The 24,298-nt window shown below is 42.7% G+C and overlaps 1 protein-coding gene across 7 annotated transcripts in view; it reads left to right on the forward strand.

Annotated features, from left to right (window-relative positions):
• Positions 1–17,121, forward strand: part of ZNF592 (zinc finger protein 592) — a 49,885-nt gene extending 32,764 nt beyond the window's left edge. For all 7 annotated transcript variants that reach the window (XM_079126801.1, XM_079126795.1, XM_079126797.1 and 4 more), the window contains 7 exons: positions 2,922–3,100; positions 9,659–9,835; positions 10,117–10,276; positions 10,390–10,677; positions 10,890–11,002; positions 11,609–11,744; positions 13,186–17,121. In XM_079126801.1, coding sequence (XP_078982927.1) covers positions 2,922–3,100; positions 9,659–9,835; positions 10,117–10,276; positions 10,390–10,677; positions 10,890–11,002; positions 11,609–11,744; positions 13,186–13,713 — 1,581 coding nt within the window. In that variant the 3' untranslated portion in view covers positions 13,714–17,121. The remainder of the gene's footprint in view (positions 1–2,921; positions 3,101–9,658; positions 9,836–10,116; positions 10,277–10,389; positions 10,678–10,889; positions 11,003–11,608; positions 11,745–13,185) is intronic.
• Positions 17,122–24,298: the final 7,177 nt, after the last annotated feature.

Genomic DNA, 24,298 nt, shown 5'->3' on the forward strand with positions numbered 1-24,298 from the left:
ACTGCTGTGAAATCAATCTCTAGAATGCTTTTGGTCTTGCAGAACTGAAACTTGGTACTCATTGGACAAGAACTTGCATTTTCCCCTCTCCCTGCAATCCCTGGCAATCACCATTCTATTTCTGTGTCTGTGAATTTGACTATCCTCAGAGACTCAGATTAAGTGGAATCCTACAGTATTTGTCATTTTGTGACTGGCTTATCTTACTTGGCATGTTTCATCTTTATAGCATGTGTCAGAATTTTCTTCTTTTGGGGGGCTGGTGGGAGGGTATGGGGGTTATACTGTGTTGGCCAGTCTGGCCCCAAGCTCCTAGACTCAAGAAATCCTCTCACCTCAATCTGCTGGGTAGCTAGGATTATAGATTTGTACCATCGAGCCTACCTAGAATTTTCTTCTTTTAAAAGGCTCAATAATATTCCATTTTGTATGTGTGTATCTACATTTTATTTATCCATTAATCCATTTATGGGTACTTGGATTTTTTTCATGTTTTAGCTTAGTCTGAGTATTGCTAATATGAATGTGGGTATAGCATTATCTCTTTTGGACTTTGTTTTCAATTCTTTTGGTTATATACCTAGAAATGGCATTACTGAATCATGTGATAATTGTGTTTAATTTTTGAGGAAACACCATACTATTTTTCACAACAACTGTACCATTTTATATTCCCACTAACAGTGCCCAAGGGGCCTAGTTTTTCTACATTCTCATAACATTTATTATTTTTTTGTTTTTTAAATTTTATTAACTATCCTAATGATTGTGATATAATCGCTTCTATCATTTTTAGTTATAGTGTCATCATGAACTCATTGATTTTGATATATTCAGTATGTTTATGTATTTTGTTATTATTTTGTGTAGGAAAACCAACTCTGTTGTTAAGTATAAATTACATGGGGTAAGCTTCCAGCAATAGATAGAAAGCCTGCTAGGCAAATTCTAATGCTCAGGTTATCCCATCTTTGGTCAGTCAGACCCCTTCAAGCTGGCTCCTATGTCCTTTTTTGGTACTGGGGATTGAGTCAGGGATCACTGAGATACATCCCCAATCCTTCTTTTTTTGGTACCAGGGATTGAATCCAGGGGCACTTAACCACTGAGCCACCTCCCCCGTCCTTTTTATTTTTTATTTTGAGACAGAGTTTTGCCAAATTGCTTAGGGCCTCTCTAAGTTTCTGAGGCTGACTTTGAACTTGTGATCCTCATGCTTCAGCCTCCCAAGCTTCTGAGATTACAGGTGTGTGCCACTGTGCCTGGCTATTTTTAAACAAATCTCAGCATCATTGTATCCGTAAATATTTTAGTATGTAGCTATGTTTTTGTCAAATTTCTGCTACTAGATGATCATCTTATGGAGAAAAATTATTTTGGCTTACAGTTTTGGAGATTTTAGTCTATGATCAGTTGGCCCCATTGCCTTGGTCTTGTGGTGGCGCATCATAGGAGTGTATGATGGAACAAAATCATTCACTTTATAGCCAGGATGTAAAAGGAAGAAACAGAAGGGGCTGAGGTTCTACTAACCCCTAGGAGGGCAGTAGATCTCCTACTAGTCCCTACGATTTAAAGATTCCACCCCCCTGACAATAGTGCCACTATCTGGGGACCAAGCTTTAACACATGGGCCTTTAGGGGGCACTCCAGAGACAAACTCTTAGAAAGCTCTAAAAGATAAAGGTTCCCCTGCCACCCAAAAAAAAAAAAAATCACATCTAAAAATTAATAATTCTTGCCATAGTGGTGTACGCCTATGGCTCTGGAGGCTGAGGCAGGAGGATCGAGTTCAAAGCCAGACTTGGCAATTTAGTGAGGCCCTAAGCAACTCAGTGAGACCCTGTCTCTAAATAAAATACAAAAAAGGACTGGGGATGTGGCTCAGTGGTTAAGTGTCCCTGAGTTCAATCCCTGATAATAATAATAATAATAATAATAATAATAATAATAATAATAGTAATATTTAACTCTGAGAGCAGTGATGCATGCCTATAATCCCAGCTACTCAGGAGGCTGAGCCAGGAAGATGGTGAGTTCAAGACCAATCTGGGCAACTTAGCAAGACCCTGTCTCAAAATACAGTATAGAGACCTGGGGGTGTAGTCCAATGATAGAGCAGTTGCCTAGCATGTGCAAGACCCTGGGTGCAACATCCAGCAACAAAAATCCAAATCAATAATAATATAATAATAATAATAATTCTTATTAAATCTTAATATTGTGTGAAATATCCTAATATTGTTATCATTAACTTAATGTTGGAATATCTCTAATTGTCTCATTTCTTTTTATACTTGCTTGTTTGAATCAAGATTCGAATATGAGCTGTACATTGCAATTGGTTTAATTTATAAGTTCCCCTTCCCTCTCTGTCCTTTTTGTTCCCCCTTGCAATTTTTTAAAAACATTGGGTTGTTTGTCCTATAGAAGTCCCTCATTCTGAATTTTCTGATTTAAGCAGAGATCTTTTCTTGTCGTCCCTGATATGTGTCCCTCTGAGCATCTCTGACTCCAGGTCAGTGGCTTCCTTAGTGAGTAGTACAAGTATCCCTTTTTCATTAAGAAAATACAGAAGACCTCTCCAAGATTCAGGTTCCAGCTCAGTCTGTTGCTGTCCCCTTCTGGTCTGTCTGGGATCTGCCCATAGAGGAGAGAAAAACAAGCCTAGAGGTATGTAGAAAAAATAGGGCCAGGTCTGTCTCTGACTAATAAGGTGGCTGACAATGCTTGCTCGGGTGTCACTATCAATACTTTGAAGGAGGTCTGGGATTCTTCACAGTGTCCTAGGAGAGTTGGAAACAAGAATGGTTGGGAAAGGAGGTTATTCTGACCCCTGTCTTGGGAGAGCCAGACGGCTCTGATAGGAGTCACAGGTCTACAGCACCTGCATGATCTGCTTTCTTGGTGTTCTTTCCTAGACCTGCCAGGTGTGCCAGATGCTGCTGCCCAACCAGTGCAGTTTCTGTGCCCACCAGCGGATTCATGCACACAAGTCCCCCTACTGCTGTCCGGAGTGTGGGGTCCTCTGTCGTTCTGCCTACTTCCAGACCCACGTAAAGGAGAATTGCCTGCACTATGCCCGTAAGGTGGGCTACAGGTGGGTGCTTCCTGGCTTACTGTCCTGGTATTGCCCAATGGCTGGTCCTTTTCCTGAGACTGAGAGGTTTGGTCTTAAAGCCTAATAGGATAAGAACATTGGTTGATATGTGGACAGATATTCTTATTTTATAGAAGGCAAGTACGAGAGGCAAGAATGAATTTTTTAAAAATTAAATATATATTTTTAAAAAGCTTTGAAAGGGAAGGTTAGAATATTCATGGTGTCACTTTGGTTTTAAAAGGTATGTACATTTAATTTGTTCATAAGTTACTGTGTTTGGCATACTAAATTTTAAGTTCTGTTTCAATAATAAGTTTACTTATTAATTGCAGTACTTTAAAATGTTTCTGGTTTTCATTAACAAATGGGGCTACGTGACACCAACCTCAAAAGACTCTTGTCATCATTTTAGCTAGTTTTTGTGAATTTGTGAGAAACAGACAAAACCTGAGAATGGAAAAAAATGATCAGCCTTATAATAAAACCAAGAAAATAAGAAAATTCTTATTTTGACTGAACTGTCTTTCATTGTGTTAAACATTTATAAGCAAGAAGTCATTTTTATGAAATAGATCAAAATGGGGGGAGAAAATTCATTGATCTATAATGTTTGCATTGACCCAATTAGGTCTCCCAGTTAGGAGCTCCTACTTTATCATTTTCACTTTTGAAAATAATTTTGATCAAATTTGGTTGAGTTTTCCGCTCTTCGGAATTTCAGAATTTTTTTATTTAGTTCATTTGACTTTTTGTTGTATATATTTATGTTGTGTGTTTTTGGCATTATTCTAGATACTCAGGATTCAGAGATGATTAACACACAGCTCTTGCCCTCAAGTGGGCATTTATTTGGTAATTATTACTCAAAGTGCTCCCATAGTAATAGAGTGATCAGAAAAGTTTCCTAAAGGAGATATTGGGGAGTTTCTAGGCAGAAGAGAGGGGAAGAGCATATCTGACAAGGGTACAGGTAGGGGCCCAACAGACATAATAAAAAGCATTACAGAAATGATAAGTAGTTGCATAGGGAAATGTCAGGATAAACCTGGTAGTAGCAAGAGACAATCCTGGGGAATTGGCAGCGACCAGGACATGCAAGACCTGTGTTCCTTACCAGACATTTGGACTTTATTCAGTAGATAGTGAGGAGCTTCAGATATTTGCAGCAGGGGTGTGATCTGTCTCATCTATTTTAGAGAGATCATTCTGAGAATTTGACACAGGAATTACACAAGGGGGAGGCTGGAAGCTGCCTGAGAAATAAGTTTAATGGTCCAGAGGAGATGCTAAGGCCTTTAGCTAAGACATGGCTGTGCTGGGCACAGTGATATAGGCAATCCCATCCTGTAAGCCTCACTATTCAGGAGACAGAGGCAAGAGGATGGTGAGTTCAAGGCCAGCCTGGGCAACATTTGGCTGTGTCTCAATAAAAACCATGGGGATAGAGAGAAGGTACTTAGGAATCAGAAGCATTAGGATTTCACAGTAGCTTTTATATGAGAGAGAGGGGTGGGGAAGGGTTAATGATGACTCCCAGGTTGCTGACTTGGTGTAAATATTTGCAAATGTAGGCTGATTTTTTTTTTTTTTTAATTTGGATTACTGACGATGAAGAATCTAAAGTGTGTTAGAAACAAACTGGACATGGGGTTATACAGTGCCCTTACCACATGTTGCAGAAGAGCATTACTTGGCAGTATCCTAAGATACATTTTTTTATGGTACTGGGTAGATTGAACCCAGGGTGGCTTTACCACTGAGCCACTTTTTCAGCCTTTTTTAATTTTTAATTTTTTTTTCTTAATTTGGAGACAGAGTCTTGATAAGTTGCCCAGGCTGGCCTTGAACTTGCAATCCTCTGGCTTCAGCATCATGAGTAGCTAGGATTACAGGTGTGTGCTACCATGCCCAGTTTAGAGCATGTGTTTTATAGTATTCTGTAACATTTAAAAATACCTTTCACATTGTGACTTGAGTGTACACTGCTTATTTTAATCTCAAACCCAATCCAGTAACAGTGCAGTTAATACTGTAATATTTATCTTTGAATCTTTTTTTTTTTTTTTTTTTTTTTTTACGGTGCTGGGTGTTGAACCCAGAGCCTTATGCTTGCTTTGGTGCGTGCTTTACTGCTGAGCTCCACTTGCAGCTCCTATCTTTGACTCTTGAATCCAAGAAATTTTCAGTAGTACAGTATGTATTCATAGGACTTTATTTTGTTTTTCAATTAAATATTTTACTTTTTTCTGTAAAAGAAAACATAGTATCTCAAAAGTAATTCAAGCTGTGAAGATTTTTTATAAGGCATGCTAGATAAAAAATTGTGTTGTGATTCAGCTAGAGAAATTACTGAAGAGTGACATTAAAATCTTCAGTAATCTGTGGTTGAACTCAGAAGACATACACCTATGTCAACTATTAGTTTTTTTGTAATTTTTTGAAATGTATTTGCATACCATACAATTCGCCCATTTAAGGTACTGTATACAATACACAGTGGTCTTAAGTATATTCCCAGAGTTGTATAATTGCCATAGATAATTTCAGAACATTTTTGATCCCCCAAAAGAAATCCCATGCCCACCAATACCTCCATCCCTTCACAAATTTACTTTGTGTCTCTGTCTTGTAGGTTTACCTCTTCTGGATGTTTCATATAAATATGATCTTAGCATAATATTATAAAATTCACACATGTAACATATGAGTATTTCATTCCTTTTTATGGTGGGATGATAGTTCATTGTATGGATATACCACATTTTTTTTATCCATTTATCAGATATTTGGATTGTTTCCATTTTCTGCCTGTGATGAATAATGTTTCTAATGAACGCATGTGTACATATTGTGTGAACATATTTCTTTTCTTTTTGTGATGCTGATCAAATCCAGAGTCATGAACACAGTAGGCAAGCACTTTAGCCCTGTTTTCCTTTCTTTTCAGTATATGTACCTAGGAGTGCAATAGTTGGGTCAAATCATGTTTAACTCCCCCACCCCCCCACCCCAGTACCAGGGATTGAACCAGGAGCACTTAACCATAGAACCACATCCCCAGCCCTTTTATTTATTTATTTATTTATTTTTGAGATAGGGTCTCATTAAGTTGTAGAGGGCCTCACAGAATTGCTGAGACTAACTTTGAACTCACAATCCTACTGCCTCAGCCTCCCAAGTCACTGGGATTACAGTTGTGTGCTACCACACCCGGCCATATTTAACTTTTTGAGGAGATACCAGATTATTTTTGAAAGTGGTTGCATCATTTTTACATCCTTATCAGGAATTTATGAAGTTTTTGACTTCCCTGTATCCTTGCCAGTACATGTTATTGTCTGACTTTTGGTTGTAACTATACTTATGGAGATTTACAGTTTTCCTAATAAATAATGGTGTTGGGCATGAGCATCCTTTGGTCACTTTTATATCTTCTTTTGAGACATTTCTATTCAGATCCTTTGCCCATTTTTAAGATTAGGTTATTTGTCATCTTATTATTTACTTTTTTAAAGAGAAAAGTGCTGGGGTTCAAACCTAGGGCCTCCACATACTAGGCAAGCACTCTCTCCCATTGAGCTATATCCCTAACCCCTGTTATCTTATTGAATTGTAAGACTTATTTATATATTCTGGATATAAGTCCTTTGTTAGATATATGATTTGCAAATATCTCTCCTGATTCTCTTGGTGTTAATGCTTTTTAGTGGATTTTAAAAAGATAACCTATGTTCCATTTCATTGAACGGTACTACAGAGTTTTACAATATTTTTTAATGTTTTATACTATTTTTGCTTTTTCTTGAAGACAATGTAAAAAATCTGTATTTTTATATGTGTATATACATAATTTATATATATTTATGTAAATGTATATATACACATATATTTAGAATTTTAAAACTTATTCTGCTCTCTGTTGATAATAGAATAGAATAGTATCACACAGAAGCAAGATTAGACTATTTTAATAATATTTTATTATTTGTGATCATTAGTGAAGTTAAATATTTTATTTTTCTAAAACTTTTCATATTTCACAATGTATGATGCTGTTGTCTGTTTTCTCTTTTAAAATGTGGTCAAAGTTTGTGTCACAAAATGGGATTTCTTTTCTGGATGCTTTTTCATCAGTTTGTAAATACTGCTAGATTCAGCCTTTACAGATGCTACATCACATGTGATAGCCTACTTCACCTGCCCTTTTATCACTTTAGCAGGCAGGTGCTCTACTATCCAGCTACAGCCCCAGCTCTATCCTTCATGTTCTTCCTTTCAGCGAGGTTTCTCAAAGAATATCCATTGGATACATAGAATGAATTCTCTGTGGCATTTATGAAAAGAACATTTAAGTTATTTCTGTAGGAATTTAGTATAACTGCACATATAAAGACCATTTAACACATCAGGTGTGTTTGGCCACTTTGTATGAATTTGGAACATGTAAATTTTTTTAATACCTCGTACTGTAGAAATACTTCTGTGTGCTAGAAATTGGTTTCACTTTTTTTTTCTCTTTTTTTTCCATTCTGGGGATTGAACCCAGTTCCTCCCGTTTCATTATTTTGTTTGCCAGGAAAGAAAAAAAAATAATTGAGTAATTTGTATAGAATCTTTGTAATTTAAAGCATGTACAGATTTAGTACTAAGTGGGCTTCATAGTTTAATGCGAATAGCTTTCTAATTCTATGGTCTGATCTTTGCTAAGGTTTGTCAAAGTGATTCTGTGATCCTTTACCCCTCAAACCCTACCATACAAGCAAAAAAAAAAAAAAAAAAAAAGAATTGATCAGAATTATGGGATGATTTATGTGGATTGTGAAAATGGGCTAATATAGGTAAGGTTGACATTCAGGAGTCAAAGAATTCTTTTTTTTTTTTTTTTTTTTTCTGATTCTGATACTGGGGGTTGAATCCAGGGGCACTCTACTGCTGAACTACATCCCAGCTCTTTTTATTTTTTATTTTGAGACAGGGTCTTGCTAAGTGGCTGAAGCTGGCCTCAAACTTGCCACCCTCCTGCCTCAGCCTCCCCAGTCTCTGGGATTACAGGCATGCACCCCACACACACACTTTTTTTTTTTTTTTTTCTTTATCCTGAGGCAGTGTCTCACTAAATTGCTGAGGCTGACTTCGAACTTGCCATCTTCTTGCCTCAGCCTCCTGAGTCAGTGGGATTACAGGTGTGCACAACCACTCCTGGCATAGGAGTAAAAGAATTCTTAAGTGAAAGCAGATCCTTTGAGTAAAGCAAGATCCTCTCTTCTAATGCCTCCTGGCAAGTAAAGTCATAGGGGCAGGCAACATTGTTACAGAGGAAGATAAAAGAAACAGCTGGGAGCAAGGAAGGTGTTTTCTCATGTAGGGAAACCTGTGTGTGCTTACAGATAGGAGGAAAACACTGAACACATAAGAGAGACTGTGAACTTTTTGTGTTAGTTATAGATGGATACAATACCTTTATTGTTTATTTATTTTTATGTGGTGCTGAGGATTGAACCCAGTGCCTCAAGCATGCTAGGCTGTACCACTGAGCCACAGTTGCAGCCCCAGGACTGTGAACCTTAATGGGTGCAGGTGGCATGGGGAAAAGCCATCTCTTTTTCTCTGATACCGAAAAAAAAAAAGACAGTATTTCTGGAGAGATGTTTTGAGGTTGAAAGAAAAATCTTGCATGGCCTCAGTTTTAGAAAAATGACGAAAGATAATTCCTTATTTTATTTATTTATACAGAATTAAAATGTACATATACCAAACAAATGGTAGAAAATACAAATTGGTAGGGAGAAAAACATGAAAAGTTAACTGCTGTCCTACCAAGGAGTCATTATGATACTTTAGAATTGCCCTGTCCATAATGGTGCCAGTCATGTGTGGCTGTTGAACGCTTACAGTGTGGCCAGTGCAACTAAGAAATGGAACTTTTAATTTGATTTCATTGATTTAAATTTAAATAGCCACATGGACAGTACAGCACAGAACATTTCCTTTGTCACAGTAAGTGCCAGTGAAGAATGCTGCTCTGGAGTACCTCCTGCTGGTCTCTAAGAGTTGTTTTTTATTAGGTTATTAGGTGAGCGAAGCATTTCTTGATTGCGCATTTCTTTAGGTGACATCCCTGCTAACTCAGTACCAGCCCAGGGAAAGGCGAAGGCTTTTTGCAGTCTCCTTCTGGGCTTTTGTGGTTGTGTCACACTTTAAATCAATACTGTTCATGTGGCTACTAAATCATTCTCCTCCCTCGCCACTCCCACCTTCTCGCAGGTGGGCTCAGGTTAATGGTCGGCAGAAGGGCATTCTCTAGCCTGTAGAGGGACAGCAGGGGTTTCTTCCTGCTTCTCTACCAAACATACTCTTGGGCTTGAGGGGCCATGGGTGTCTACACTGTGCCTGATTGCAGCAAGCATGCTCTCAGGATGTACGTGTGGAAGATGGAAGCCCGAGTGCTTAAATGAGGGAGAGAGAGGTTCCCTGAGATGGCTCTGTTCTTGTCCTCTAACCCTCTTCTTCCAGCCCCACCCCTGGGTATAACACCCCCACCCCTCTGTCATCCAGGTGTATCCACTGTGGTGTTGTCCACCTGACCTTGGCCTTGCTGAAAAGCCACATCCAGGAGCGACACTGTCAGGTTTTCCACAAATGTGCATTCTGCCCCATGGCCTTCAAGACTGCCAGCAGTACCGCGGACCACAGCGCCACCCAGCACCCCACCCAGCCCCACAGACCCTCCCAGTGAGTGCAGCTCCAAGCCCAGTGGTCTCTGTGGGGCAGAGAGGAGTGGCCTGGGTGCTGTAAGGGGTGGTTTAGGGTTGGACTGGGGAGCTGAGGCTAGTGGCAGAGATACCTGGAGACTGTTAAAGACATCCTTAGGCAGGGGAGGATCTGTAGTGGCTCAGGGTAGTGCTTTCCCAAACCTAACTGTTGTTCAGAGAGAGCAGAGAAGGGGTGGCAGGGCTGTGTGGTTCTGCCAGCAGAGCCTTGGCCACCTCATGCTGTGGGGCTTGTCTCATCAGGCTCATTTATAAGTGCTCCTGTGAAATGGTCTTCAACAAGAAGAGGCACATTCAGCAGCATTTTTACCAGAATGTCAGCAAGGCGCAGGCAGGCGTCTTCAAGTGCCCTGAGTGCCCACTCCTATTCCTGCAGAAGCCAGAGTTGATGCAGCATGTCAAGGTGGGCTGCCATGGGGGTAGAGGCTGGGGAGGAGGATAACTTTCTCAGGCCGGTGGTCTGACTCTGTGCATCTTTCCCCTTGCCCAGTCAGTAATCGCTCTCCCCATCCCCAGAGCACCCACGGTGTTCCCCGAAATGTGGACGAGCTATCAAGCCTCCAGTCTTCAGCGGACATGTCCTCAAGCCGCCCTGGCTCCCGAGTTTCCACAGAGTCCCCAACCACCAGTGTGGCTGGTCGGGGCAGCTCCCTGCCTTCTGGCCGCTGGGGTAGGCCCGAAGCCCATCGCAGGGCTGAAGCTAGGCCTCGACTGAGGAACACTGGCTGGACCTGCCAGGAGTGCCAGGAATGGGTTCCCGATCGAGAGAGCTATGTGTCCCACATGAAAAAGAGCCATGGTCGGGTAAGTGCAGCCATATGGTCACAGTACAGTGGACTTTTGCCCCCTTATGCGGCTGACCTCATAGCATTACTCGTACTTAGGGCAGGTTGGTACCACAGATCTTGAGGTCTTTGGGGGCATCTTCCTTTCTGTCCATATCATGTGAGAAGAAAGATACACCCAGAACTATCTTCTGGTTCTGATGCTTTGTGACTTGTCATCTCTTTCCTTAGACGTTGAAACGATATCCGTGTCGGCAGTGTGAACAGTCGTTCCACACACCTAACAGCTTGCGCAAACACATCCGCAACAACCATGACACAGTAAAGAAGGTCTATACTTGTGGGTGAGTCCCTAGGGTTGGAGGGGAAGAGGCCTAAAGTTCAAAAGACTTCCTGTAGCCCCCTGGGGCTTTTCTCTGCTGTGAGTTCAGGTACCTGAGGCAGGAGATTAATGAATTTCTAACTTGAAAAACACTGTGGCTAAGTCAGAAGTCAGGGAGAGACCAGCTTCCAAGACCTGGTGGCTCCTGAGCCTTCCCTGTCTCCCTGGCCCTAGCCTACACAGTCTGTAGTGAGGGCCCCTGAGGTTTAAAAGGAGTCAGGTGATGTAATGCATTCCTGTCTCACTCCTGTGACTGTCTGCCAGTGCTTCAGCACATACCCTGGTCCTTTCATTCTGACCACTAGCCCAGCACTGGGACCTCTGGGCAGTGATATTAGGGAGTGAGGTGGTGGCTGAGGGCCAGGTGGCAAGTGTGCAGGCAGGCTGACGTGCTATGGTCTGCCACCTTGACTGGTTTGCTGCATGGATTTCGCTGGGGGCACCCGGTGTACAAGGCAGCCTAAGGACACAGCTTCTATCTGCTTCATTCTCCCTCCTGGTGTTTGAAGAGCACCAAGGGAGCCTGCAGCCTGGGATTTTACCCCAACTCTCTGGCTGACTCTTGCAGGTACTGCACTGAGGACAGCCCCAGCTTTCCTCGGCCCTCACTCCTAGAGAGCCACATCAGCCTTATGCATGGCATCAGAAACCCTGACTTGAGCCAGACATCCAAAGTCAGACATCTGGGTGCACATTCCCCTCAGGTGAGTGTGAACTGCCTGCTCAGTTAGGCCTGGGGTTCAGGAGTCATTAGGAAGGGTATAGGGGGCCCATTTGTAGTCATGGCTGTGGAACAACCCTCAATGTGGGTCACTCTAGTCTGTGACCCACCTGGGCACTGCACACAAGTAGAGGACAGGGACAAAGATGATCTGTCAGCCTTCTGTTGGTATTGTTTCCCTGTCACTGTGACCCCCTGCTTCAGTGTGGTTGTCCTCCATGGACATTGGAGCACTTTCACACACACCATCTTATTTCTGTCTCATCACAGTCCTATGAGGCAGGGCTGCCTTGTCAGGTAAGAGTCATGATGTCTGTGTTAGTTACCTCCCTGCCTGACTAGTTATGGGAAGAGTCACGTCTAGACCTGCTGTTGAGACCCTTTCCCTGACCTCATCTCTAGCCAGTACCCTATTCTTATTTCTGCTAAACTTTGGAGCAGCTTATGTCCCCTCCTCACTGCAGACTCTTCCCATATCTGAGAAACTCTGAGGGCTGCCTGTAGTTCCAAGGCTTTCTCAAAACTTTCTTGGCCTATTCAGAGTGGTGCTTGTTGGCAAAGACCCTTTCAAACATAGTAGGTGGGGTGTCAGTAGATATTTTCTTTCCATAAGAAAAATGCATATTCTCCCTTTCTCTCAAAATGTACATACTCTCTGGTCCAGCAATTCTGTTCCTGGGACTTATCTGTAGAAAGCTTTAGCCTTGGGCATAAAGAAATGTGTTCAAGGATGTTCACTGCACTGCTGTGTGCAGTAACAAAGATAGAACTCAACCAATGTTTGCGAGTGGGAACTGTCATCCCCACAATGGGTTAGTGTGCTGCTGTTAGAAGAATGAAGCCTCTGTATGTGCGCTAATGGAGACAAGCTCCAGTATATGTTGTCAAGTAGAATTTGCAGAGTGAAGAGAAGTGTGCATGGCACATGATCATTTTGTAAAAGACAATAGCTTTGTTTTTGTATGTGCATAGGATATCATTTACCAGACATAATGGTGCACACCTGTAATCCCAGCTACTGGGGAGGCAGGAGGATCCTAAATTCGAGGGCAGCCTGGGAAGCTTAGACTCAAAACTAAAAATAACAAAAAAGGGCTGGGGATGTAGCTCAGTGGTGGAGCACCCCTGGGTTCAATTCCCAGAACCACAGGGAAAAAAAAAAAAATCTCTTGGAATGGCCACAAAGTGGTAAAGTCATGTTCTTTGGAGAGCAGAGACTTAAAATGTTCATATATTTGGAATGTCATGCACATATATGTTACATTAAAAACCACAAAGAATAGGAATGAACCAAATCAGTGTTTAGGTCTGGGTGACCCTGGCCTGGGAGATGTGCTCTTTGAGGGCTTTGGGTAACCTGATCATTTCTAGGAGCTCACGTCAGGGTTTGGCCTGGATTCTGCTCATTCTCTCTCTCCTTTCAGGTGAACCATCTGAAAAGACCAGTCAGCGCAGCAGGGGATGCTCCAGGCACCAGCAATGGCGCGACTGTCTCTTCCACCAAAAGGCACAAGTCCCTTTTTCAGTGTGCAAAATGTAGCTTTGCCACAGACTCAGGGCTCGAGTTTCAGAGCCACATACCTCAGCACCAGGTGGACAGCTCCACAGCCCAGTGTCTCCTCTGTGGCTTGTGCTACACCTCTGCCAGCTCCCTCAGCCGCCATCTCTTCATTGTCCACAAAGTGAGAGACCAGGAAGAAGAGGAAGAGGAGGAGGAGATAGTGGAAGTGAAGGTGGAGGCAGCAGAGCCGGAGGAGGGCTCTGGGGAGGAAGTGGCCATGGAAACTAGAGAAAATGGACTGGAAGAATATGCTGGTGAGCCTTTGTTGGCTGACCCAGGGGCAAGGAGATCATTAGGCCTGGCCCCAGAGGAGGACAGTGCCCAAGATGCTCAGAGTCAACCACAAGCCTCTCAGGACCAGGACAGCCATGCACTATCCCCTCAGGTGTGACTGGAGGCTTTGCAATGTGTTCGGTCAGGGTGGCCCATGGCATCCTTCACCTGCCATGCAGACTGTGGGAAATAAAAGGCTCTGCCATGGTGTATGTGTGGCCACTGTGCTCTGGAGCAGTGTCTGCCCTGAGCTGTGGGTGCTGGGTGTCCCCTAACCCCAGGAAATAGGGATCACCCAGGACCCTCACAGCTCTGAATTTGCTTCTGTTATTTATGCCTGTGTGCTGCTTCTTGGTACCCCAACTCTTGTCTGTGTCCTTCCAACCCCAGGCTGTTCTTGTGACCCAACTCCAGTGCTCTCACCTCAGCTCAAAACCCCTCAGCGTTTGTGCTCTTCTAGGAGGCTCCTGCTTGCTGCCTTTAGCCAGGGGACTCCTCAGAGCTCAATTTGCCTGCAAACACCAGCTCTCCTTCCTTCTTTCAGAGCCTGAGAAGGAGCAAAATGAGGGGTGCTGACACAGTCCCTCTAGGAGAGCTCTTCCCAGCCTGACTTGGCCAGGGCCCTTGGTTACCTTGCCCTTCCTTCTTGTCTTCTTTGATTCTTTCCCTCAAAAATAGTCTTGAGAACTAATTGTTACACTGGCTCATCATGTCTCTGCGGGTGGGAGGAACTTAAACACACCCCTGTTTGAAACCAGGGACAGCAGGAGGTACGGCAAAGGCAGGCACTGAGAGTCAGATCTCCTTCAGAAGGAGCTGTGGGTGGGTCTTTGCTCTGCTGCTGTCTGCCTTCCCTGACAAGTGGGGTTCGGGGCACACAGACATTGGAATATTTGTATTCTTGCTCCTGTGCCATTAGAGAGGCTGCTGCCCCAGGCAGACCAGCCCCTCCTCCTCTCGGCTACACTCATGTTGCTCAGACTATATTTCAAATAAAAAAATCTTCTTACCATGCAGGTAGGCTCTTGTATTCCTCTTCTAGTGAGCCTGGCCCTTCCCTGCTCCACCTAAGGGTCTTTCCCACAGACTTCTATTGTTTATTCCATCTCTGAGGGAAAACGATGCTTCCTGTTGTCCAAGGAAGGTCCTCTAGGTTCTGGCACTTGTGGTGAGGAAACCAGGAGCCCCATACTTCTTGGTTCTCTGGAGACCTTCCGAAGGAACAAGGGGAGGTCTCATTGCCAGTGGAGAGTCACCTCCCAGGTCTCCCCTGGGCTAGTACATTAGCCTTAAGGTCTGTCAAACTTTTCTAAGCATCTCCATTTTTCCTACAAAGGGATTTTCAACCTAGTATAACTTTTTCTGGTAAAGGGATGAAAAGGAGGAATTCTGTAATTTTCTGGCAGCATTCAAGACCTTGGTATTGCTTCTGCTACAAAGAATTCAGATGTGGCAGAATGGAAATTAGACTTGGGAGGTAGGGCTGCCCTTTCACTAATTTGTGGAGTTAGGATCTGCGCAAGCACACGGAGTAGGCTGTGAGAAGTTGTCCTCTGTCATATGACCCAAGTGGCCTCAGGCTGGGCCCTGTAGGATCGAGTACTGGCTAGGTACTCAGAGGTGATCTTTTAAGGGAAGCAATTATAAACTAAGTCAGATAAATATGTCTGACCTTTTCACAATTGAAGAAAAATATTTTTTTCCTTCTATCAAATTCCAATTTTTTGGTGAAATGCTAATGGCAGTGGGAAAGGTTAGCACTTGCTCAGTTTCAGAGAGACTTTGGCCATCTGTACCATTGTAATGATTGCTCTTCCTGGCAAGTCCACCACAGTCCCTGCTTTCACAGCTGGCAGTGAGGGCAAGCTGGGCCTGTTTCTGGCTGCCTGCAAAGCCAGAGCAAGCCCTTACTTAATTTTTGTCCCTTTCCTAATTACAATTGCAGGGAGCTAGCCCTGTGCCCTATGTCCATTCTTAAAAACAGGTTCTGGAGGAGGCAGATGGAGGTATTTGAAGTGGATGACTAAATTTCTTCCTGCTTAGAAACAGAGGTAGCTGGAGCACAGGCAGAGGAGGCAGAGACTTAGAATCTTCTCTGAGGGAAGAATGTGAACTGCCCACTGGGAATCCTGGGTCATGACCTGGATTCTGCCTTTAACCAGCTCTCAACCATGGGCCTTTCCCCTTCAAAATGTAACTAGTAATTCTTGTTCAACTCCTTTCACAGGCTTTTGTGAGATCATGAATTGCATGCACTTCTAGTTTTTTCAACACTATCTGAACATGGGGAATCCATACTTGAGGACTTGGAGGATGGCACATGCCTGTTTGCCATTCACAGCTGGATGCTGACCTTAGTTAAGAATTGGCCTAGCACAGCTCCATTATTTAGTAATAGAGATGATAGAGTTTTAAGCCCTGCTCACATGCCCAGCATCTTGTTAGACACTTTTGGTGACTCTCTCATTTAATCCTCACAAAGATCTCAGTTATCCTCCATTTTACAGAGAAGAAAATAGACTCAGATTGAACGGTGGATGTATTGGGTGACAGTACAAGTGAGTCAAACCTGTCAACCACTGTGCTGCCTTAGTGACCAAAGCTACTTAGGCTGGCTGCCTGCCCATCAGTGGTTTGCAGACATCCTGAAGTCCACTTTTCTGCTTCCCAGACAGTTGGGGTGCTCCACAAGTGCCAGGTTCTCTTTGGAGTCCATCTATGCCTTGTCCCCCTGTGCATCGCACCTGCTAGTGAAATCCTGAAGCACATGCAGTGTCTACAAACATTGGTTCTCCTGGGGATTTACTTTGCCATTTGAATACCATCATTTTTTGAGGATTATCCAGAAAATGTTGCCTAACCTTCATAGGGAACACATGGTTCCCTCAGAGTCCAGTATCTTCTGATCTTCTTTTTCATGTTTTTATTTTTTAATGGTTGTGCTATCATTTGTCATCATCAGAGACTGCTTGCTGTAACAGGCACTTAACTGCTGCAGTGAATGCTCTGCTGATCAAGTTAAACGGATAAGATCCCTGCTCTGTAGAAACTATCATTTAATACACTCTGAAGCTTGACAAATGATTAGTATTTATTCTCCAACTGCTTTATCTCTGTAAAATGATATGCTGAATTACTATGAGCTAATTGTTGTAGAAAGAACTTCAACTTCTGTAAACAGTCTGGATTTTAAAACATACCAGTTGTGGCCCAGCAAGTTCCATTTGCCTCTCCCAAGACTAAGGAACTTCTGTCCTGTTCACCACTGAATATGCAGTACCAGGCTGTTTCTTTTATTTTTTGTTTGTTTTGAAAAATTAATACATATACATGGTAAGACACTCAACAGTACAAGGGTATACGATAAAAAGTAAATTCCCAAAGGAGGTCAGCCTCCAGTCCCCTTTCCAAAGTTAATCACTGTTATCGATATCTTGTATATCCTTTCAGAGCAATTCTATGCATTTACAAATTTATAAATATGTATATTTATATATCTATTTTTAATACAAATGGTAGCATTCTATACACAGTGTTTTGAAGCTTGCTTTTTTCACTTAATAGTAGTTTAAGATTGCTCCAAACTCATAGACTGAGTCATCATAATTCTTTGAAAGGTTCTAGCACAGTTCTTTGCATACAGTAGAGGTTCTAAAAGTGTATGGATGACTGAATGAATGTGTGCATGAATGAATAAATCTGATTCAAGTGGTAACTACAAAGTTCTCTCAGGGTCTGACCTGCTCAAGATGGGACCTTCTAGATTTCTAGAATTTATCTTCTTGTCTTCCAAGGAATTTAGACTGCTGTTCGTCTCCTCTACAGATGCCACAGCAGCCCTCAGAAGTGGACCCAGGATGACCTGAGCCCCTGGAGGAAAGAGCAGAGCCTAGAACTCTCCTCCTGAATATAGGATTTTTTTTTCAGGCCCCTATTTAAAATGCCTCTTTCTTATTGGAAAACACTGTAACATTAGAGAAGATAGAAAACGTGTATATTTGTAATCTCATCCTCTTACCATTGCAGTATCATTTTTGCTATATCACATTCCAGTTCTTGTTCAGCATATTTGTGGTTGAATTTATGGCATGATCATGCTAATAACAGTGGTTCATATTGAACATTTCTATGTATATATATCTACTTTAATACAAACAGTAGCAGATGTTCTTATATTCACTTTTTTGGTGGGGGGGGGGGTTACTGGGGATTGAATCCAGGGGTGCTTAACCACTGAACCACATTCCCAGTTCTTTTTATTTTTAATTTTGAGACAGGGTCTCACTAAGTTGCTGAGGCTAACTTTGAACTTGCAATCCTCCTACCTCAGCCTCTCAAGCCACTAAGATTATAGGTATGTGCCACCACACCTGACTCACAATCATTCATTTACTTAGCCTCATAACAATCCTACATGATAGATGCTACTGTTATTATTTTGGAGTCACTGAAATTGAGGTTCAGAGTGGTTGAATGATTTCCCTAGGGCTACAAAGTTAGCAAGGGGCAGAACTGGGATTCACACTCAGGCTTAACTAACACTCTTTTGCCTCTGATTTCAAAACATTCTTCTTTCTACTTAACATTATGTCATGAACATTTTCTGAGTTTCTGTAGACATAGCTTTGAAATAATTTACAATTATTTCAATAACTTTCATCATGCCAAATCAACATAATTTACTTAATTAACCATTTCCTGTTTAAAACTTCCATTTCCTACTTTGTCTACTTCTGCAGAATTATTTTTCCTCAGGAGTTGGTCCCTATTATTCCTTGAGTAATCTTGATGACAGTGTGATGCCAGAATGGAGAAGGCCAGTGACTAAAAGTTAGAAACCCTTAGGTTCCAATCTATCTGACAGTCATTTGCCCTCAGTTTTCTCACCTGTCAAATGAAGAAGTTGGTTTATATCTCTGGGTATCTTGAATTTGGCTAGATTATATCTTCTTATCCCTATATATATTCAGGTCAAAATAGAGAAGACCTTCACAAAAGCAATAATTCTTACAGTATTTCCTCTTTGTTTATTTACTTTTGACCTATATCTATAAAGAAATGGGAAAGACCCCCCCCTTCACCTCCCACCAGATGTATCACTTTTATTTGAATTTGTATTTCAATTTATATCAGATTTATGTTTTTTCAGATAGCACTCTAGTTCATCAGGCACAGTGGCATATGCCTGTAATCCCAGCAACTTGGGAGACTGAGGCAGGAGGATCACAAGTTCAAGGCCAGCCTCAATAACTTAGCAGGTCTGTCTCAAAACAATAAAATAGGAAGGGTTAGAAATGTAGCTCAGTGGCAGAGACCTCTGGACTCAGTCTTCAGCACTGGGGTAGGGGGGACAAACTAGGTCTTTTATGACTATTTCCTTTGACTTTTGTTGAGACTTTCCTAGTTTGAATTATGGATAATTCCCTAGCATCCCTAAATCCTTCAGTCATCAAGCACATTAGAGACCTATATTCAGATGAATTTCTTAGCAAGTTCATTGTGCTATGCATTGGCCCTTAAAATGCTTTCTTTTCTTTCTTTTAACCATCTGTAAATTTAAAGTGTTTTAATGTGGAAATAAAAAAACAAAGAACCCAGCGTGGTGGCTCACGCATATAATCCCAATCATTTGGGAGGTTGAGACAGGAGGATTGCAAGTTCAAAGCCAGCCTCAGCAGTTTAGCAAGGCCCCAAGCAGCTTAGCAAGACCTTGTCTTAAAACATAAAAAGGGTTGGGATGTGACTCAGTGATTAAGCACCCCTGGGTTCAATCCTGGTATCAAAACAAAACAAAACAAAAAAACAAATAGCCAGGTGTGGTGGTACACACCTGTAATCCCAAACAAAAAAGTTCTGGGGATGTAGCTCAGTAGTAAAGGGCTTCTGGGTTCAATCCCCAGTACCAAATAAATAAAATCAATAAATGTAATTGATCATATTAAATATGAAACATGAAAGAATGTGATGAAGCTATTTACAACATTTCTATCTGGGAAGAGTCCCTATCATTGTGCTCAAATGATAGTGAACTGCAGCACCAGATGGACATGGTATTTCATAGACGTCAACTGTCCAGACCTATTAAACTTTCTGAAAGTTGAATCCCATCACTTTTGCCTCTGTTCTCTTGAAAAGGGGAACAGCTGGTTGTGCTTTTGATGCCTGAGAGAGTGGTTAAATTTCTCTTCCACCTGCCATTCACTAAACTGGGAAACCCCATTGTTTCCAACCCTCTCTTTTCAATTACAGTCCAGGGCATACTGTACACAGTTTTTCTACTCTGGATTTTTCTAGTCCACAGACCAATATGCTTAGAATTTTCCCCTAAATTCATTGTGCATAGACAGGACTGAACATTTTTGGTATCTTTGGAGGGGGATACTGCTTTCTAAGGAGTTCTTTGTCAACTGAGGAAGCTTTACATTCTTTCCTAGACTTTTTTTGAGGAGGGCTTTGGATGTGATTTAAAAATGCATAAAGAAGACAGAGATAGAGGAGGCTGAGTGGACAGTATGGAGGTGATGGCACGAAAAGGGTTACAAAGTTGAGGAAAGCTGGGCAATAACTCAGCGGGAAGTGCTTGCCTAGCACACTCAAGGTCCTGTTCCATCCCCAGCATCACAGAAGAAAAAAAGTTGTGAAGAACAGGCAGGAAAGTTTGAACAGCTTAGAGCTTGGTGGCTTGATTTGTCTGTGGCATCCCTTGGGTGAGCAGTAATAATGACAACTGTGACTGGGAGGTATTCAAATTTTTAGAAGATTTAAGAAAATACAGCTGTCGAGAAAAAGAAAGGCTGAGACACAAAACGTTCCCTTAGTCAACCAGGCATGGAGGTGCAAGCCTATAATCCCAGCTACCTAGGAGGTTGAGGGAGGAAGATCTCAAGTGTGAGGTCAACCGCAGCAACTTAGGGAGACCCTGGCTCAAAATTAAAAATAAAGATCTGAGATGTAGCTCAGTGGTAATATGTTCCTTCCCCATATCCAATCCTGTACTGTAAAAAAGAAAAAAGAAAAAGAAAAAAAAGCTAGAGATTTAGCTCAGTGACAGAGGCCCCTGTATTCATTTCCCAGTACTGGGGGAGGGGGAGTGGGGGGAATGTTCCCTTAGGAAAAAAACCTGAAGGAAAAAGGCTGATTCACTCTGAAAGGAGATGCCTGGGCTGGGAACAATCTTTCTTAGGTTCAAAAAAAGATGAATTTGTGTCCTGAATCCAACTGACTAATTGCTGCCCCTGACTACAGAGTCACCCTCTCATCTGGAAAGTGCTTAGATTTGTGGCAGTCTGTGGAATCAGAGCAAGTAGATTGGGGGATCCCTAGCTGGGGCAGCCCTATCATGAACCCCCAATTCCCCTTTCAATCAAAATAGAATTAGGAGTGGTTTCTTGTTGCCAGTAATCCTTTAATTGGTGTCCACTTACACAAGCACAGCTGTGGCCACATCTCCAGTCCCTGGATACAAGCATGCCAGAGTGGCTAGCTCATCCCAGGGCAGCAGGACCCAGAGGCTCCACCCTCCAGGAACAGAGACTCAGCTGTCTGAGCTGGGACCTGTGGTAGCTCCAGGAGGAAATTAGTCAGGCAGTCAGGAGCATTGCAGATCAGCCAGCAAAAAGGGTTGCTTGCAGTGTAAGAGAGTAGGTTCCTGTGGGAGTGTGGGACCAGCAGAGATTTGGGTTTTTTTGAGCTCAGAGCCAAGACTTGACTTTAGAATAAATGCCATCAAGAGGAGGAGAATGGAAAGAGGAGACCTAGAGAGTGTGCGCAGGTGTTTGATTTAGTTACCATGCTGTTACCTACTCAATGAGACATGCCACATGTGGAGCTTTAAGGACTGGGGTGAAAGCCGATGATGCTGCACAAGGAAGTCCTCACTGATGTCTACCCTACTCCTGTGCTAGTTTATGGAATAAGCCACCTCAGTATGAGTCCATGTGGGTGCCAAAAAAAGAAAGAAAGTAAAAAGACAGATCTGCAGTCTATCAATCATAGTGAAGCTGGTGATACTTGTATCCACTTTGCCCTGAAAAGCTCATATGTGAAGTGTAACGGCTCACTGCACAGTAGCCTGAAGTGAACATTGGCAGACATGTCCAGAAAGGAACATCCTGCCAGGCATGGGGCTCTCAGTGCCATTTCACCCAAGGAGCTGTTGAAGGAACTTGATATTTCATCAGGAAAAGAAATAAGACAGTGTTTTCACACCTTTGCAGGGCTGTTTTATGAAAAAGGAGCTAGACTTCCATGTGGCCTCTGAACAGATTTTAACTTGGAATAAAAGGAAAATCCTCCTAAAAATGAAACAGGATGCCTGGGAGAGGAGCATATTTTACCCTCTGGAGGTGTCCATGCACAGGCTGGGGCACCTTCACAGGAGTACCCTAGATAGTGCTGAGACCCTGCAATGGCAGGGTGGGGATTGAGGTGGGGAGTACTTAATAATGGCAAAGTTCCTTTCCTGCCACCATGACTGCTTCCTGCCTCTTGTCTCCTCCCTAGTACATAGCTAGAGCTACATGTTCTTCCCCTCACTTCCCCCTGACCCCAGCCAGGAACCTAGCCTGAGCCTCAGAGTTCCACGTTACCCCTCAGGGACTGGTGATTGGCCACTTTTGTTGGGCATGCCTGATTCTGAGCTTATGTTGTAGCTCCAGCAGTTTCTGCCTTGTTCCAGAAGCCGATGTTTGTACTTTCTAACCCATTACTGCTTGATATTGGGCTCTTTTGAGAAGTTTGGCAGTGAAGGGAAGGATAAATGTCTTAGGGAAAAATTAACTCTGGATAGTATTCATAGCTGTGGGGAGGGAAGCCAGACAGAGGACAGAAGCTATTAGAGCAAGATGACTGAGAAGGCCTGAAGTTTGGGAGCCATGGAAGGGAACAATAAAACATTTTAAAGCAGAGGTTGGTGGGACACAGAGATGATAAAGCTAGCCTGTCCTTCAGAGTTGACATTCTCACCCAATGGTCTCATTTCTTCCTGTGTGTTGAAGGAACTGTTCACCCTTAGAAGTGAGGAAGGGGAAGGGGAAGTTGGAATCTTGTTTGAAACAGTTGCCATCGGGAAAGGAAAAGGTCAGCTTGGGAGAATGTCAAAGGATTGCCAAACTGCAGGAGACAAGCCTCAGATTGAACACCAGAAATATTGGCCTTCTCTGGAGCAAAAAGTAGCCACATAACCAGATTCCAGATTAGACATTGATAAGGTCAGTCCAGTAGAAGGTCAATGGGCAAGTGAAAGGCAGTCCCTGAGGAGAGGGTAGTTGAAGTTACTATCCACTCTCCACTATGTCCATGTGTGGTAAGGGTGAATAACAGAAGTTAAGAAGTGGGGCTGAAGTTGTGACTCAGTGGTACCAGTGCTTGCCTAAAATGTGTGAGGCCCTGGGTTCCATACTCTGCACTACATATAAATAAATAAAATAGAAGATCCATTGATAACTAAAAAAATATTTTTTAAAAAAAGAGAGAAAAGTCAGGAAGGAATGTGAGAGTGTAGAGGTGGGGGTGGGGAGTGGGGAGTTGAGGCCTGGTGCTGGTCTAAAGCCAAGGACCGGCTTAGAAAGTAGAAAGGTTACAGGGTAGCATTTTAGAGGTGATGGAAGACCTGGTGACAAGGTTCCAGTGGTGGGCATTTGATTGGGTTGCCAAAAGCAAATAAGGGTGAAGGCCTTTGAGAGAATGAAGCCAATGGACCTGTTGCCAAGGGGCTGACCAAGTCATCTGAAGAGCTAGCATGATGGTGGGGGGCCAGAGCCTGGTGTAGCACAGTGGCACTCAATGTGAGATGGTCTTTGTTTTTAATAAGTTCAGGTGGAGGGTGGTGAGAAATTTGGTATAGTGTCCTGATAGCTAATAAATATTGGGGGTAAAAGCTGAGGTAGGAGAAAAGTTCTAGGCCAGCATCAGCAACTTAGCAAGACCCTGTCTCAAAATAAAAAGTCAAAGGGATGGGTATATAGCTTAGTGGTAGAGCACCTGCCTATGAGTTCTTGGGTTCAATCCCCAGTACCACAAAACCAAAACAAAACAAATAAATCGGAGGTAAATATTGGTCAATGTATGCTATGATCAAAGCTTCGAAGGAGGATGGATTGTCCCTTTGACTTTTGTTAGCTTTGGGAGGGAGAAAGCTGAGTAGGAAGGAGAAGAGATGCAACTAAGTCAAAATATAAGTCATGTTCAAATTCATCCAAACCTGAGGTAAGTGAGCCAGTGTCCAGGGGACTCCACTGTGCTCTGGCAGGGAGCAGCTTCCCATTAGGCCAAGAATGTTAACAGTAGCCCAACATTTTCCTACTGCAAGCACCCAGTTTGCTCTGGGCACCCAGGAAGTTTGAAACAACTGGAAGGAGGGATGCTGGTACCAATAGCAAGCTCCTACAGTGCTTCATTGGTGCTCGTGTTTAATGGTGAACACTGACTGCATTGTGCTAGATTATTTCTAATGGAGAACCAGAGCATGTGCTCCTCTGGACTCTTCCAGCACCATGTACAAATCTCTAGCAAAAGATTTATGGCTATTTTTTAAAAATATGTTTTAGTTGTTGATGGGCTTTTATTTTATTCATTTATTTATATGTGGTGCTGAGAATCACACCCAGTGCCTCACACATGCCAGGCAAGTGCACTACCACTGAGCCACAACTCCAGCAATTTATGGCTGTTTTAATTTTTCTATCTTTCCTTCAGGCTTGAGA

This window comes from Sciurus vulgaris (genome assembly GCF_902686455.1).
Source record: "Sciurus vulgaris genome assembly, chromosome: 2".
Classification (NCBI taxonomy): Eukaryota; Metazoa; Chordata; class Mammalia; order Rodentia; family Sciuridae; genus Sciurus; species Sciurus vulgaris.